Source organism: Lepidothrix coronata, unplaced genomic scaffold (genome assembly GCF_001604755.1).
Source record: "Lepidothrix coronata isolate B3197 unplaced genomic scaffold, Lepidothrix_coronata-1.0 Scaffold307, whole genome shotgun sequence".
NCBI lineage: Eukaryota > Metazoa > Chordata > Aves > Passeriformes > Pipridae > Lepidothrix > Lepidothrix coronata.
Window position 1 is genome coordinate 279690 of NW_016690487.1, and position 17558 is coordinate 297247.

A 17558-nucleotide genomic window follows, 5' to 3' on the forward strand; every position below is an offset into this window, starting at 1 on the left:
GCCAGCTGAGCCAGCCAGGAGTGCAGGGTCACAGCTTTCCCTCTGCCTGTGCTCACATGGGGTGTTGAACTCCTGAACCCTGGCCTTGTGTCCCACTGTTGGGCAGCACACCCACTCCTTGCTCAGGGATGTCACAGGCATAGGAGTTTTATGGCTTCTGTCCCATCAGAAAGGTAGAAGTGGTCATATAAAATTGAAGGACTTTGAAGTGGCAAAGAAGGAAGACAGAGGAAAGGAGCTATGGGAGACTGGCTGGGAAGCAATTACCATTAAGATGTGTATCTGTGCATGTGCAAGAGCTGAATAACAGATTCTAATCTTTTATAATTCATCTTGAGCTCAATTTAAACAGAATTCTTTTGTGTGAGGCAGTATGTTTGAATTTAACATGGAACTTGGGACTTGCAGCTCTGATTAGTGATGCCTGGGGTCATGGACTAATGGCGGGGGGGGGCTTCTGCCATAGGAAAATGTAATGAAAGAGGGAGACCTGGCTCACTGGCACATATAACACTGCACTTGCTCCACAGCCAATTGTAGCTGCAACTCCACTGTGCTTCGTTTTCGCTCTGCAGTTCACTTTGGCTCCAGTGCACAGTGATTTTGTCTGTCTTGAATGCATTTTTCCTTCTTTCTCTGAGATTTTTATGGCTGTTACAACTGCCAGCATGCAAACCTTCTTGCATCTTGTTTTGTGAAACCCTTTAGACTTTTTTTATTGTTTTGTTTTCCATGATTGGTATTTCTTTGTTCGATTCAGGTTAGAATTGCCCCTACTGTCACTACCTGGAGTAACAAAACTCCTACTGCCCTTCCCAGCCATCCTCCTGCAGGCTGTCCCTCTGACACACAGGTATAACCTTCATTATTCCTCTCTGAGCCCCTGCTCCACCCCAATATGTCCCCTGGTGTAGTCTGTGTGCTTGACATGGTCTGGTACAGATAGACAGAAGGAGCAGCTTCCATGTGCGCTCTGGTTTTATTCCTCTGCATCTCATTACTTTTTTTTTTCACCAACACCCAGATGAGGGGCTCTGGAAAGCCTTGAGTGGGAGCTCAGTGTGATCTGAGCCTCCCCACCCCTTGCCTCACACTGGAATATTTGAAGTTTGATGATATTTTTCCTTTCCCCCCTTTCCATGAAAATCAGAAGCTTCAGAGTTAATGTTTACTTAGTTGAAAGATGGCAGGGTGCTCTCAGACTGCCTGAATAACAGGCAGCACTAGCAGGGACCTCTTCCTTGTGCAGGAAGGTGTGTGCTGCTCTGTTTGCTGCTGAAATCACTGCACATACAGGCTGTGCTTTCAGTGTTAGACTGGGCACCCTAAGGCACTGGGCTGGTTGGAGACCTTTGCCCCTGTGCTGGTGGCTCTTCCAGGGAATGTGGTTGATCATTTTGTTTACAGTTCTGCTTCAACACTGCATTAACGTTGCTGACTAAATCCTGTCTCTCCCAACTATTTTTCCTGAAATCTTTTTGCTACAGGGAGACAACCCACCTCCTCCAGGGTTTATCATGCCAGGTGCTGTTAACCCCAACATGCCGCCGCAGCAAGGCACATCTTCCAATTACAGCATGTACTCACAAGCAGGGACACGGCCGACGTACCCACAGAGTGAGTAACAGCGGCTTCCCCCTCTCTCCCTCCCACCCAGGTGGGCCAGCCACATTTAGTTGGGGATAACCAGTCCCTTGCTTGTGGTTGGGAATGTTCAGACCAAGACTGTCCTACGTTTCTTGCGGGGGTGGGGAAAGAGGCTCTCGAGGCGACATTCTGAGGTTGTCATTTCATGGTGGGGTTCAGACATTACACACCCTCTACAGTCAAACACTGTCTCCTCTGCTGAGAGGGTGTCTACCCACAGCTTAGATTTACTCTTCAGCTGGCCCTTCCCAAAGGTGTGCTGGGGTCAAAAAGTCCAAAGCCTGAGACCTGGAAAAGCAGCACAAAGAGGGACACAGCTCATCTGTGTGCAGCTGGTCCATCCTTTCTTGTTGTGACTCCATGAAAGGGGATGAGGAAATGAGGGCAGTACTAGAGTTGAGTGAGGAAGGGGGGGGCAGAGCACTGACACTCGAGGCAGGGATTAAAAGTACAGATGTGAGAGAGGAAAAATGAGCACAGATGAGCAGGACAGGTAGTGAAATTAGGCTGCAGGGCCTGCAGTGAAAGGTTGTGAGCTTACACTCACTTCCAGAGTGTTGTTCATTTCCTTGGCCTAGGACTTCCCTTTGTGCAAACCTGGGACAGGGCTTTCCCTTCCCTGAGAGACACTGTGAGGATTGCAGTGGTCCAGAAGAACAGCAGTGTCCATGTGCCCCAGCCCCACCCCAGGTGACACAGTGGCTCTGGGCCAGAGACTGTGTGTGGGAGAACAAGAGTCCTTACAGCCAAGGCAGTCCTTTCTGTGCCTCCCTGCTCCCAGTTGCAAGCTGGGGTTTTAAGCAGTCCTACAAGTGCAGGCAGAGTTGTGGGAGCCAGGATTTGGCTGGGCAGGTAAGTGGTTTGAGGGGTTAGGGGCATGAAGAGAGTGAGGTGAAGAAGGAAGCAGAGACAGATGAAACTTGCTCCTCTGTTATGAACTCACTGACTGAATGTTTTCTCTCCCTGTTTGTAGCTTATCAGGCCACACAGCAGTACTCCTCTGGAACAGGGGGACCAACTCTCTATCAGCCTCAGCAGCCTATCGCTGTCCCTGCTTCAGCCTCTTACCCGAACCCTGCCCCTAACACCGCCCCTCCCTACCTGCCCTCTGCCCCTGCCCACCCCATGCCCTCTCCGCTGTACCCCGGGCAGCCTCAGCCCTCCCCGACGAGCTTGAATCCTGTCTCTTCCTTCCCTGTTCCTCCTTCTGGCACATCCTTTCAGCATGGCAGGCCAGGACCTCCAGCAACTTCTGTGGCTTATGCATTACCTACTGGACCAACAGGTACTCTGCCTGCAACCAGTGACCTTCCTGCATCCCAGAGAACAGGTCTGCGCTTGGACAGGGGGGCAGGCAGGGAGGGGGGAGAGGGTTTTGGTCTTTACTCACTCAGTTCAGTATGCACCTTTTCCTTGTGAATGCTCTGTACAAAGGTTGCTTTTGCTTAGAGATCGGTTCAAAGCATTTCTAAAGCACATCATCATCCCTGTGCCTCTGGCAGTGGCACGGCTGCGTTGCCGCAGCGTGAGCAGTCATCTTTCTCTTGCGAGTCAGACCTTGCCACAGTCACAGAGCTTTTTGTCTTGCCCAAGACAGGAGGCTACAGCAGTCTTGTTATGAGGCTGTCATATGCCATGGATGGATAGTGGCACAGCTTTAACCTTGTGAGGCTGGCGTCAAAATCTGCTCTGTGGCTGGAGAGCAGAATACAAAAATGAGCAACTTTTTCCTAATAGCCGCAGACAAGATGATCCCAATTCTCCTCGCACAATGATTTTGCAAATGTGATTTGTCGTTGTGCCCCTGGTTTTTGAGCAGCCTTTCAAGCCCGAGATTGGCAGCATATTTAATTCAAACAGCATTTCCTGTGTCATCAGCTCACTCTCATTATTTTGTTCCTAACCACTTAGTGCAATGGAATTGCTGTAGCTGTGAATGCCTTAAAAGATAATCAGAAGTGATTTAGAAATGCTTTTATGTGTCTTTCTTGGATGTCAATTAAAAGCATGTGTGTGTGGCTGGCACATAGGAGCATGTTTGAGCATGCTTGGTGAGGGAGCACTCGCTGAGGTGGGGGCTCCGTGTCTGCTCGTGACTGCCTGGATGTCACTGTTTGCTGCGGGACAGTGACCTCGCTTGCGGTAACAAAGCTGTCTCTTCACTTAGCAGCCTGTGAAACATCAGCTTCTCGTACATCAGACAGTGCAGGAAGTATGAGCAGTCCTTTGATAAACTTGGTCATAAACACACTTCACATCTAGGTGCTCCAGCTGAAGTGTCAAGGACCGGATCTGGGGAGTGGAGGGAATATTAGGAAAGATTTGAGAAGTGTTTTGGAGATGACAGGCCCTAATAAGCCCACTGTGATTCCCCCTCTTGTTTTAAAAGTTCGTTGGTGTGAGGCAGTGCAGAAAAGGCATTTTGCCTTTGTCTTGACAACATGAGTCCTATGAGTATGTGCTCCTGGTGTCCTTCAGGCTGGCAGCTCACACCTCTCATGGCATTGCCTTCACACATGCCCTCATGTTTTGAGGAGAAACGGTCTTTTGCTCTGTTAATAGGACTGGTGTAGGGCTGCCAGAGTTGCAAGGGGAGAAAAGGCCTTTTCCCTCCATAGTGCAACTAGATTTGGTACCCTCTCTGTTCTTATGGATGCTGTACTGTGACCTCTCCCAACCCCTTGTTACAGGGCATGTCAAACTCGAATCTTTAAGCCAGAGGAATTATTAAATTGGACAGAGAAAGATGTATTGGCTTCTGGGCCTGGGATGTTAAGCAGCACATTATAATGCAGACAGCATAGCTTCTGAACCTCCAGATAAATGGCGGGAACAAAAAAATTGTTCATTCTTATCCATTTTACTACTCAGCTTGTGTCACTGGCAGGCACTTCAGATTTACCACTTTTTAAGTTTGTTGCAGTGAAGTGACGTAGTCCATGTGGTGTGCTCAGAGTGGGTGAAGCTCTATACTTTGGACAATAGAAATTAGGAACATTAATGACAATACTAGTTGATTTGTAAAATTGCATAATCCACATAAGACTGTAGTCTAACACATTGTATGTCATTTTAAAAAAGAGGAATTGAACCAGTCCTTATCCACGTTGCCTGGCCAGATTTCCTTTCGAAGTTGTTCATACCAGGCTTTTTATAAAACCTTCTGAGACCTATCAATGCTGCTTATGTTTTTCCCAGCAGTTGTGGTGAGAAGGTAGCCAGTATAAAGTGGCAAAAGCTCAGGAACCCGAACTTGGGCATCATCTCTGATTTCTGGCAAACAGCAGCCTTAGGCTGAAATGCAGAGGTGGACTCCAGGGCATGGCGAGGTGCTGAGGCCCGGATGGCTCATGAATGTGGGCACACGAGTGCTGCCTGCAGCTGGAGAACTATGGAAAAAAAATAAAGGGTGTCTGAAGAGCACGCTCTGTTCTCTTCCAGTGTTTGGATTACGCCTTTCAAAAAGCATACAAACAAGAAGGAAAAAACCCCTTGTTTTTTAAGTGCAGAAATGACAGCAAATCATGCTTAATATTCTTAACCACCAACATATTTTCTGAGCAGCTGCACTGGTTAGTGAAGGATGCCTTGGCATGAGATCCTGCAGAACCACAGAAATCTGCAGCTAGAAGTAGATCTCACCTGTAACACCGTGTTCTAGTGCACAGCATACAGTGATGCTGATCTTGGCATTGAAGTGGTGTGCTTTTGTGTGTGGTGATAATCTAATCTGGGAACATCATGTTTCACTTTGTAAACGTGACTCATTTAAAGGGAGGGGTACAGGAGGAAGGAAAAAGATCTCAAATGCGAAGTCTTGAAAAGCACCTGACCTTTGAACTGGCTTGGATTTAAAGATGCACTTAAAGAAACATTTCTATAAATATCTTCTAGTTTTTTGAAATGCATGTAACGTCAGTCTGTTAAGCTGTGCTTGGAGCTTCAGTAAGCAAGAAAAGCCCACATCTATTTTCATTTTCAACTTCTCTCACTTTTTGTGATAGATCTTTGAACCTGCTTTCAAGGGAGTTTTAATTTTCAGCATCTTGAATCCTGTTTGAAAATGTGATAGGCCAATTCTTAGCTAAAGTAAGTGTTTGCACTAAAACCGTAAGCCCATCAGACCAACCCCAGGGACAGGAGTTATCTCATCCCCAAAGTTCCTCTTCTATTTGAAATGGTGAAGGCTTTATTGGCTGCGTTTGTCATTTGGATTTATTGCTCAGTCTGAGCTGCCAACGTGTCATTTTGTGTGAGTGTAAAGCTGCTGTGTGAACATACTTTTATTGCTGGACTGCATGCAGTTGAGACTGTGCCTTGATTTGAGAAAATACTTGGATATCCACCTTAAAGTCAAGTACTTGCAGCATCTCTTGAAAAGCTTTCTGGAACCGTAAAACGATCTTGAGAAGTTTGCTGCTGAGAGTAATGGTCTGTCGGCTTCACTGGAATAGAAAATGAGAACACCAGAGATAAGAAAATGAGCCAGAACTCTGCAAAATTTGTTAAAAGAACTAGAAACACTGATTTACTGCATGGAAAGAGCAACAGGCTTGTTTTTGGGGAAGGTGGACAAAAGCAATTCCACGGGGTGGTTTGAACAAATGACTTGTCTCTAAATTGACATTGTAATCAGTTTAGGTGGTTTTTTTCCTCATTGAAACTAATTTGCTACTCAAAAATTGCAGACCAATTGTTTTATTATTTTTGAAGAAAACCTTTTTTTTTAGTTGTCTTTGCATTTTATCTGCAGAAAGCCTACCAGCTCAAGACCAGGCCTCTCCCTTCGCAGGTGAACTAGGTACCACCTAACCTGAAAATAATTACAGCCACTACGTGAAATTAATTGAACAGACATCAATTATGCATCTGTTCTTCAGAGAACATTAAGTGTGATGCTGTTTGCCAATTAATCAAATCAATTTTTAATTCCTTAATTAAAACCAATAACAACATATCTGGAATTTTTAACCACAGAAACAAATTCTAGTTTTCCTTTTTTAAAGGAAATTATTCCAGGAAATTAACAGTGGTAGCAGCCTGGGATATTTTCTTAATGTGTTACCCCTATCAGCACTGCAGCAGTTAGACTCCCTGTATCTGACTACTCTGGAGTTTTCTGGATAGGGAGGAATAGAGGAGCCCTGGGGGCACATGGCTGCCAGGAGATGGCACTGCCTTTGGTTAAAGAGAAAGCAGAGGTGAAAATGGTTCTAAATTGTTTTTCATTTACCCCTTTTACATACTCTGGATGTGGAACTTGTTTAACAGAACATCGGGAGCAAATTCTGCAGTGACGTTAAGCTGTGCTGTGTAAGGTTGAATTCATCATCTGCTAAGTGAAAAACACTGTGGTGAAAAAGTCCATTGAGCAGGGATTTGGTTTTGTTGGCTTTTTGTGGCTTTGTGCAATAAATCCTGATTACTCGACGAGGCCGCGGTAATGCCGGGATGTGATGCTGTGGTCCTGATTACACGTGCTCCATGATGAGATGGGGACCTGCTTCTAATGCACTAATGTGAGCTTTGGTGTGCAAATCTTGCAGCTGCACAGAGCCTGGGAGATCACAAGGGTTGGTACGGAGCAACACCCCAGACTTGGAATGAATCTGCTTGGACATCCTCTGTGCTCCTTCCAGTTTCAAACAAATTGCCTTTGGTGCAGAAAGCTAGATCTTTTTCACCTTGCTCAAGCAGCTCTGCTCTGATTTTGGGATACAAAGCTCCCAAAAACATGCTGTAGCTGGCAGGAGAGACCTGGGGGTTTGACTCTTTTGTGTTTCCAAGGTGGCTGGGTGAATCTGGCCTGAAATGTTTGCCTCTTACACCTCTTCTTTCTGTGTGGTGTTGCTGGGGAACATGTCTTAACTGCCATGTATAAATGTCATGTATAAGCTCTCTTCACATATACAGTCTGTGTAGCAGAGCTGTGTTTTGGGCATGGCAGGCCCTTTTCAAGGGGCACGTCTGCTCAAAGTTGGTTTTTTATTATTATTATTGTTATTTTTTCTGCAAGAGAAGAAAAAGTTAATAATTAAGTTATTAACTTGAGAACAGTTGGTTAAGATCCCAAGCATGCCCAGTGGGTGCAGAGCCCAAAGGGTCTGATGGCAGGGGTGTTGGGAGGCTTGGCTGGCACAGGAGCTGTTCTAGCCCTCAGGGAAGGGCAGGAGAGGGCAGGCTCTGCTAAGGCCCTGCCAGTAGAGCCGTGGCAGGGAGCTGGCCCAGCTGAACTCAAGAAGGCGTCACTGCCTTCCTCCAAGGTACTTACAGTCTCTGTTTTCTTTCTGTCCTAGGACCTCAGAATGGCTGGAATGACCCTCCCACCCTGAACAGAGCTGCCAAGAAGAAGAAGGTACTCTAGGAAATAGTGCCTCAACACAATTGAGTGCTGGTCACTTGAAAAGCAGTAATTTTAAGCTGCTCCTGGGAAACTTCTTGGCAGGAGAGGGAAAGAGAAGGGTTAGCAAACAAAAGCTTCACCTCATGAGCAGAAATGGCTTTTATGACTCTCCAGTATGCATTATCTCACTCAAAATATTTAAGCCTATAAAGAGATGGTGTTTTTCTGCTAAAGTTGTGGTTGTTAATAACAACATTGATCCTGGTTTAAAGGAAATGCTTCTGAATGTTTTCATCTGCAGTAAAGCAGCTGAATTTTGCAGGAGACGATACTTAGGCAAAGTTATGAGGCTGTGCAAATTGTTATAGATTATTGACTTTGCTGGAGCTGAAAGCAATTTATCCTGATTAAGGGTCTGACCCTGAGAGGTCTGTTGAGAGTAAGACAATTTTCATGATGGAGATAATGTAGTTTTGTAAAACGGATTTAGATTGCAGCAGGGCAGAATAACTGGGGACACTTGGCACAGAGCAGAGTGAGCCTTTTCCTCCCCTGGTGCTGCTGTAGTCTGGAATATCTCCACAGCAGTTAGTGCCTTCCACTGTTCTCTTAGCCTGGTGCATTTGGGAAGCAAGAGTTAGTCTAGAGCATGTAAAGTGTGGGGAGAACAAAAAAAAAGTTAGAGCAAGCAAGGGAAGATCTGAGTGAAGGTGAACGCAGAAGTCTGCCTTAGCCTTTGGGTTTTGGTCTCTGCAGCTCAAGATTAAGAAGCTTTTGGAGGCTGGATCAAGGACGCCTTGTGTGCTCCTGACTGCCCCAGTGCTGGGACGTTTGTCCCACAGCAGCCTGCATGCTGCCTTTGGGGCCTCAGGCTCTGAAGGAGAAGAAAGAAAGTTGTCAGAGAGAGTAACTGCTGGACCTGAGAGCTCAAGAAGCAGCCCTCTGCAAACAGGGTTTTTGTTACTGCAGCGTGTGTGCGTGTGTGTGTCACAGCCACAATTCCTGCCATAGCCAAGGCTTGAGGGTTGACTCCCTTCTAAATGAGGAGTCACGCTTGTTCCCTGTTGGGTATTTAACGAATCTGTCAGTCGTGCTTCTGTTTGTTTCCCTTCTGTCCACTGTCTGAGGGGTGGTTTAGGATATTATAAAATGACTCACCACATGGACTGTTATAAAATAGAAACGTCTGGCATTTCAAGCCGTAATTTTCAACTGTTTTCTTCCTAACTAAGAACTTATTCACCACTCAAAAGTTTATTGCTGTGATTCATTGCATTTATAACTGACTTTGGTGCTAGATTGGGAATATTTTTTTTGCTGTCCCAAACCACTCACTTAATTCTAGCAGCACTCATTCAGGGTTCTGTAATCTTTCCTTTTTTCCATGCACACCTCAAGAAATGTGCACATTCCCATGGAAGCCTTTTCTTTTGTTTGGATTCCTGTATGATGCATAGCAGAGGCCAGTAGCTCATTTTGTTGTTTCTTCCCTCTACCAAATGTTTCTGAAAAACCCCCTGTGTAAAGACTGGCAGATGCTTAGGGATGAATCTGAAATGCACCCATAATCTGTCTTAGCACAAACCTGTGTGCCAGAAGCTTGAAAGGCTTTCAGAAGCTTTATTGGAGCATGTTGCTAGCTTTGACCTACGTAGTGCATGGACAAAAATACACCCTTGGAAGTGAGACACAAAAATCTAAATATAACGACCCAATAGTAAGAATAGATGTAGGTGTGGGTTAGTTTTCTCTTCTAATAGTGCTGGTCTGCCAAACCTCTGATTTGTGCCCTTGGCAGAGGGAGAGTAGCTCTGATCTTGAGATGGCTGCACCCAGTTCTTGTGGCCAGGGGCAGGCTGGGATGGCTCAAGGCACTTATTACTGTGCAGCCAGAGGAATGGGTTTGTTTAGGCAGAGTGAAATCCTGTTATTTGTATATCCAGAGCTCTCAATTACTGTGGGGTGGGAATTCTGTAAGAGCTAGGCCTTGTGCTCTGCCTGCAGCAGCCACAACAACATAAATGCACTGTTTGTTGGGTTTGGTTTTGTTTGGTTTTTTTTCCCCAGGTCCCTGATAACTTCTTGCCCCCGGTTCCCATCACTTCCCCCATCATGAACCCGCTGGCGGATCCGCAGTCTCAGATGCAGCAGGCTCCAGCTCCAGCACCTCCCACCGGTGCCCCCACCTTCCAGCCTCCGCACCTGCCGGCTGGGCCACTGCTGCAGGGTGGCTACCCCCCTGCTGCCCTGCCACCTGCTGCTTCCAAACCCAGCACGGAGGGGGCCCCCGGGGCCCCAATCGGCAACACCATCCAGGTAACAGCCCTGGCACTGCATGGCTTTGGTTTGTCCATCAGCAGAGCCCGGCAGGCTGGGATCCTGTTGGCCAGGCATTTCCTGTACCTGCAAAGTGTACCGTGGAGTTTTTAGTCACTAGCTTTGTGCCATGCTGGCATCGTGCTGCTGTAATCTCCACCTGGATCCCACCTTTTTGCAGTTAATGCTATAGTCAGTATGGGCCAACAACCTGCTTCCTTCTGCAGCTTCACACCTTCCCAGAGGGAGCAACAGCAGGTGCTGATAATGTCACCTCCACACACCCACAGGGAAGAAACAGGAATTGTGCCAAGCTAACTAATGATGCCGCTTGGTTTAGTCAAAAACAACGTGTGGGTACAGTGACCTGGAAAAGCCTCACCTGTTCTCTGTTTCTCAGCATGTGCAGGCACTGCCAACAGAGAAGATTACCAAGAAGCCCATCCCTGAGGAGCACCTTATTCTTAAGACAACGTTTGAAGCTCTCATCCAAAGGTGCCTGCTGTCCGCCTCCGACCCGGTAGGTCACTGTGGTATTCCCAGAGTACCCCTGTGTGTGGGTGAACGTGCTGGTACCTGTAGCACAGGTACCTCTCAGCCTCTCCTTTGGTCCCTCTAAAGGCCTCTTTGAGCAGCCACAAGCAACATATGGGAAAGCCATATGCACACAGGGTGTGGAAATCTGAGGTCAAAGCACAGTCCAGCTGCCCGAGCACTTTGACTCTGGTCCTTACAGACCTCAGCATGGGCAGAGCCTGATGATGAGCTACTTATGAGCAAGGAATTAACCCATTGCAGCCCCCTATATTGCTCTCTTCAAGGAAGGAGGGTTGGAATTGGTTACAGTTAACGTTTTGATGTTGATGGTTAAAAAAATTAAAAATTCTGAAACCTTCAGAGAGAGAGCTGTTGGTCTTTCTGTCAAATGATCCCTGTGGAGGCATGCCCTGTACATTTGCTTAGCTGCTTCTTATAGTTCAGAGCAGGAAGCAGCTGGTATTATGCCAGGTCTGGGCCAAGGCTCACATACGTGAGTACATGCCTCAGATTTTGATCTGTGATTTGTGATTTCTGATAACAAACTCATTTCAAAAGGAAAAAAAGACTAGCAGAGAAGTGGAAGGTTAACAGCTTTAACACAACCACTGCAGCTGCATAGGAAAAACATTTCCTGTGCCAGCCAGCACTTTGTAAATGAACCATCCCTCTCAGAGCTTCTCATTTATTTCTGGTGGTCAGTAAATAACATGTCACTCCAAAGCTCAGATGCTGACTGTTCAGCTCGTGCCTGCCACATGCTAAAAGATGGTACTGGTGGTGTGCAGAGGGCTTTGTGCACTAAATGTGCTTGCTTTAGCAGCACAGACTTGTGCTCCTGTTATGGAGACTGGGAGCTGAGCTGTCTGAGGGCTCTGTGGCAGTGGCTGTGGGGGTATATTGGGCATTTGGTGTCACTTCTGCCTTCTGCCTGCTCTACGGTTTCAGCTGCCTCTGTAGTTTTGACTTGGCATTTGCATGTATGTACTCCTCCTTTCCCCTGTGTGTCTCAGTCCAGCAGTTTCAGGGTGGGCTCACCCACACACTCCTTTTGCAGAAGTTTTTTGAGGCCATAGGACAGACCTCAAGGTTCATTCAATTGCTCAAAACCCTTTCTTTAAAGCTCAGAGTACATATATGTATATAGTGTATACTGCACACTCTTTGACTTTTTCTTCCTCTGAGTGCCCCTTCTCCCAGACAAAGAAGGCAAAAGCATTCTGCTTACATCTGCACCTAGGGATTGCTTTTCTGCTCTGCCAACACGTTTTGCTTGCTTCTTGTTGAGTCTCTCTGATTTTCTTAGGCAGAGCAAGTATTTAAGTACAGGGAGATGAGACACCACCCTGGCTGTACACATCAGTTATTGTCAGAGCAAATGCAAGCACTGACATTCGTTACATTCTAAAGGGGAAAATGGCAACAGGAAGCAGAGAGTGAGGAGGACAACCACTTTGCACTTCCACCTCATTTCTTTGGCTGGAGAGATGTCCTGTTGTTTACTAGACACAATTTATTCTTCTTTGTCCTAGTTGACCATCTGTAAAATGAAAATAGAGTGTTCTCCTGTTTGCAGGTTTTGAAACAAATGCTCTGAAGTCATGTATCTGAGAGTTTGCCAGTCCAAAAGAACCAGCCAGTTTATCTGCTCCTCCTGGGGTACCTTTTCCTTACCCATCTCAGTTCCTTGACAGCATAATTGGTGCTGAAGAGTTTTCCACACGTAGCCTGAGATCCATGTGCCGTGTTCTCCTTTATGTCCTCTGCCATCTGAACAGCTTCCCCTAATTTCTAGCACAGCAGGCGGCTATCAGCCTGTGTTCACCCTTAAGCCAGAGCATTCTCATAGACTTTATTTTCTCTCTGGACAATATTTAATCCAGAGAAATGTTTCCAGTTGCCAGGGAAAACGGCATTATCCTAAGTGAAGATGGATTGATATGCATACTGATTTAGGAGGAAGTTCCATTACTCTTGTGCACTGATAGCATTTCTGCCACTGTTGGCCACCAGCTTTCTTGTGCTCCTGCAATTGTAACCCTGATGCTTTATCACTGTTTTATTACTCTGGATTAAAATGTACAATTTCTGTGGATGTTGGTTTAAAAAAAAAGGTGAATAAAAATGCATTTCTTCAGCAGCTGCTGCTGCAGGTGGAATATACTGGGGTTATTTTAAGAACCTTTGGTGGCAAAGTAATTCCAGGTACATCAGTGGGTGGGTTATTCTGTGAAAGTCACGGAAGCACAAAGGATCTGTAAGGACATTTTGGTTAAAGCTATTAGTTTTTCTGTTGATACTAAAAACTTATAGACAAACTCCCAGCTTTACTAATCACATGAGGAAAAATATAATTAGGATTTGCCATAAATGATGACTGAGTTGCACTTACTTAGACTTGAGTATCTGCATGTGCCCTTAAGCTCTCATTGACGTTGCTGGATACATGATTCCAGTAAGAATTTTATCCAGTTATAATGCTTTGCCAGTGAACCATAGAAAAATGTGCTGCAGCTCAGAATTCTGTCACTTTTGTATCAGCTAAACCAGCGGGTTTTGCAAATGACCAGTGGCTTTTGGGGTGCACCTCTATGATTTACTGTTCTCTGTAGCAAACTAGGGCAGTTACATATGGAGAACTACAACCATATATCACGTGGTCTTTCCTAGCAAAATCTGGGGAGAAAAGTACAGAACAAAGAATTCAAATGATGTGTTAGGAAAATGCTGTTGAGGAAGGAATTTGATGTGTCACATGGATCTCTTCACAGTGATATCAGATCAGTATGGTGTTCTTAAAATCACTGTGTTTTAATGTTTTTATTCCTCTTGCAGCAAACCAAGAGGAAACTGGATGATGCAAATAAACGCCTGGAGTTTCTTTATGACAAACTTAGGGAACAGACAGTAAGTTCTGTTTTACTTTCCCCCACCCCCCAGTCAAACATTGCCAATGACATCATTGCTGGTGTGGGCCCCTCTGCAATATGTGGCAGGTGCTTGTTCTTTCTTTGGAAGTGTGCTTCAAATCCGTTTATTGGATGTTTACATGGACTTCTTGGAAAACAGCGAGGTAGCGTGCTTGACCCCAAATGCCTGTGCGGACTTTACAGTGTTTTGGGGTCATGTCGTGAGTGTTATGGTGCTGTGCAGAGACTGTGCTGATCCAAAGAGCAGAGCTCCTTGCAGCAGGCACTGTTTCTCTGCTCCCAGCAGAAAGTGAGACACACAGCCTGGGGTTAAAAAAGCACCCAGGAGACTTAGATGTTGGAGGCTCACTGACTTCACTGGAAGGCAGATGTGCAACTACTTTTGAAGATCTGGTAATTTTTCCAAAGCCTTCCAGGAGGCTTTGGCAGAATAAAGGACTGTGCTTAGATGTCTTAGTACTTTAGGATTAGAGTGATCTAATCCTGTTATTGTCAGGCCGTGTTTGCTGAGCAATTAACTTTACCCCAAAGGCATAAAAGCCCAGTAGGTTTTTCACAGTGCCACAGTCTGTCACAGCAGGTCTCCCACCCCAGGGAATTGCACCCAGGGGCTGGCAGTGAAGGCTTGCAGTGCTGCAGAGAAGGTATGATCTGGCTGAAGTCTGCTGTTAGACTTCCCAGTGACTGTTCCCAGTGTGATGCACCTCTGAAGATGGCTATCTCTAAAGAAAGGAACTTAATTGCTTCACCTTCCTGAGGGCCAAGCCTGACACTTGGAATTTCTGTTTTCCTAGCACTAGTGTGTAGGTGCTGTTTTTTCTTTCTGCTGACCTGCCTTGCCTGGCTTCCTTGCAGCTCTCTCCAGCCATCGTCAGCGGTTTGCACAACATGGTGAAGAGCATCGAGACCCGCAACTACCAGGAAGGACTGAACATCCACACACACATCGTCAGCACCAGCAATTTCAGCGAGACCTCTGCTTTCATGCCAGTCCTGAAAGTTGTCCTCACCCAGGCCAATAAGCTGGGGGTGTGAAGTAGCCCTGCACTTGCGAAGCCTTGACGGTTGCTTTTCCAAAGAAGTGCATTTCTACAGCAAACATGCAGGAAACGGACCAAATGCTCGTCCTCAGCATGTCGCGGTAGAGCGCTGACAAACGGCATTACACTCTCCCTGCAGAATACTTTGCTCTAGAAGGGCTCTGGAGCCCTGGTGCTTTTCTTTTTATTTTAATCCTTTTCCCGTTCCCTAACGATTCTCCTCTACAAATAGTATATTTAATGGATGATGTCCCATATTGTCAATTTTTAGGTGCATGTTACACTGCTAAACAGTGGCTTTTAATAACAGATGTATGTGGTAAAACAACAAGATAGGTTGTGTATCGGACCCTAAAACAGATTATTCCCTTCCACCCTGCTGTTCCTTATCCACCAGATTAAAAACAGTCTGATCATGTTATAAGTGTATTTGGTCTTTCATTTTATGAAGCTGCTTGCAGTCCTGTTATTACAACTTACATGTTAAATAGCTTAATTGTGCACTGGGGCAAACGAGCAAAATAAAGGCTAATGTGATATTTTCAATAAATGTAAATTTATTAAAATGTGTCTTTATGAAGTGAAATGTAGAGACTTTGAACCTGGAGTACAGTGAGGTGGCTTTCTGTTGTGTCCTTGGCACAAGGACATTTTTCTTATTCCATGCCTATCACTGAAAGCTCTGTGTAGGACACAGAAAGAACAGCAGTTGAAAGAAACGTCTGGGTTTGGAAAAAAAAAAAAGAGGCAGTTTTGCATGAAAACTACCTAAAATATCTGTGCCTGTGGACTGTGGATTTAGCAATGCATACTGCATGAAATATTATAAATAACAATGTAATCACTGCTCACTCCTGTGACTTAAACAGATTCGTCAGGCAAAACAATTTTATTTTCCTTTCCAGCGTTTTCTTACCTCATAAGCATTTATAATTGGTGAACATAAAGCATCAATTTGGATTTGCCTTGTTTCAGGAGTTTAAAAAACAACTGGAGTAATTTTCTTCCCCTTGACCTAGGTTATAGGTTTCTAAGTAGTGTTATAAGTATTCCAATACTTAAATTTAAGTATACTTATAGCAGTGTATTCAGTTCCTGTAACTTGGAAGATTTGCAGGTATCTTTTATTCGTCGTGCCCTTGATGAAAACTCTGGTGCTGGCTGAATCACATCAGAAACGTGAAGTATTTTAATGCTTTCAGAAACTGGTAATAAGGAAGTGTCAGTCTGCCTCAGTGGGGAAAAACATGCAGGTCACTAGCTCCAAACCTGATTGCTGGGACAGTGTTATCTAGTAAATACTCTGTCAGATGAGAATGATAACAGCTTGGTGTGCTCTACCTTCCTCGCCTGTGCCTGCTTTCTGCAAACTTAGAATGAAATGCTGGGGCTCTGAAAATAGGGGAAGGCAGGAGGGGAGAGGCTGCACAGAAGCAGAAATGTTGACACCTGCAGCTGAAGCGGAATTTGAGCAGAACAGTACCCCAGGATCTCTGCACAGTGTGGAGAAGACTGCTGGACTGAACTGCAATGTTGGTGCCTCCCTCAGGGCAACTGGGCACACTCTGGCCAGATAAGCACCCTTGTATCCTGATTCGAGTTGGAAAAGAACAAGTTTTAAAGGAAAAAAACACATTCAGAGGTAAGCAGGAAAAAGTAAAAATAAAAAAAAAAAAACTCAGTAGGGTGGAGAGCAGGTGTGCTGGACTGGCCTGAGGTTTCTGTGATGTGCTGTTCAGCAATGAAAACTAAAGACAATCTTGGTATGTCAGGATCAAACCAGTGGGTAGGAGGTAATGCTAGGGGAATTCAGGAGCTGGTCGTGCATATGCTCTCACTGTTTTTGGGAGTAGTCCTGGACAAGAAGCAGGAGTGGGGGCAAGCATTGTTTTGTGAAGCTGGCTGTTCCTGGCAGTAACAACTGGAGAGACTTCATGGTGGTGACAGAAGTGGGATGCACTCCCGTGGGTGCAGTGTGCAGGGTTGAGGGCAAAAGCATTGATGTAAATTGGAAGCTCCTAAGTTGGGAATAAGAAGAGCACTGGGACCTGAGATGATTAGTGGGAACAGCTTCTCTGTGTGATATGGCTTTGTAAAAGCCAAAGAATGTTCAGTGGCGTTGCACAAGCCTTTGTAAGACTTCCATTCATATAAAAAAGATGCCAAATGAGAAGGGACTTAGCAAGGCATACAGATGTCAGGGACTGATGAGTTTATTTAAAAAGAAGAGATTAAATAAACTTTGGTTGTTCCCCTTGTGAAGAGCACAAGGGAATCAGGTTGATTGGGATTAAAGAGCAGTGTTAGCATGAGAACAAATGTGGTATGAGCTGACCAGGCATAGGTTTGTTCTGGAGATTGAAGTGGTGGAAAATGAGACCACCAGATCAGAGAGAAACACTGGGGGAGGGGGGAGGAGTTGAGATGATAGTATCTCAGAGCACTGTGATGTTGCACCACTGTCCTGGACACTGTCAGCAGTGGAGTAATCTCTCCTTGCTGAAAGGAAAGCTTATGCCTCAGCACTTGTCTGGAGCTCAGGACCAGAAAACTGCACCGACCAAGTACATAACAGGAGTGGATGCAAACTTCTCTGAAGTATCTGCTACTTCTCTGCTGAGAGCAGCCGAGATGAATTACCAGTTATGCTGCCGTCTGTTCATATCTTCAAGGAATGCCAAGCAATTAGCCACCCATCTGATATAAATGCAACGGCCATCTCCATTTACAGAAGGCAACGAAGCC

General features: G+C 45.6%; 1 protein-coding gene across 1 annotated transcript in view; it reads left to right on the forward strand.

The window, feature by feature from the left end:
* SEC31A (SEC31 homolog A, COPII coat complex component) overlaps positions 1-15369 on the forward strand; it is a 41637-nt gene extending 26268 nt beyond the window's left edge. Inside the window, exons 20-26 of the mRNA XM_017837608.1 lie at positions 1488-1617; positions 2621-2932; positions 7944-8002; positions 10058-10306; positions 10707-10826; positions 13679-13750; positions 14629-15369. Of these exons, the coding sequence (XP_017693097.1) occupies positions 1488-1617; positions 2621-2932; positions 7944-8002; positions 10058-10306; positions 10707-10826; positions 13679-13750; positions 14629-14808 (1122 nt within the window). The 3' untranslated portion in view covers positions 14809-15369. The remainder of the gene's footprint in view (positions 1-1487; positions 1618-2620; positions 2933-7943; positions 8003-10057; positions 10307-10706; positions 10827-13678; positions 13751-14628) is intronic.
* The last annotated feature ends 2189 nt before the right edge of the window (positions 15370-17558 follow it).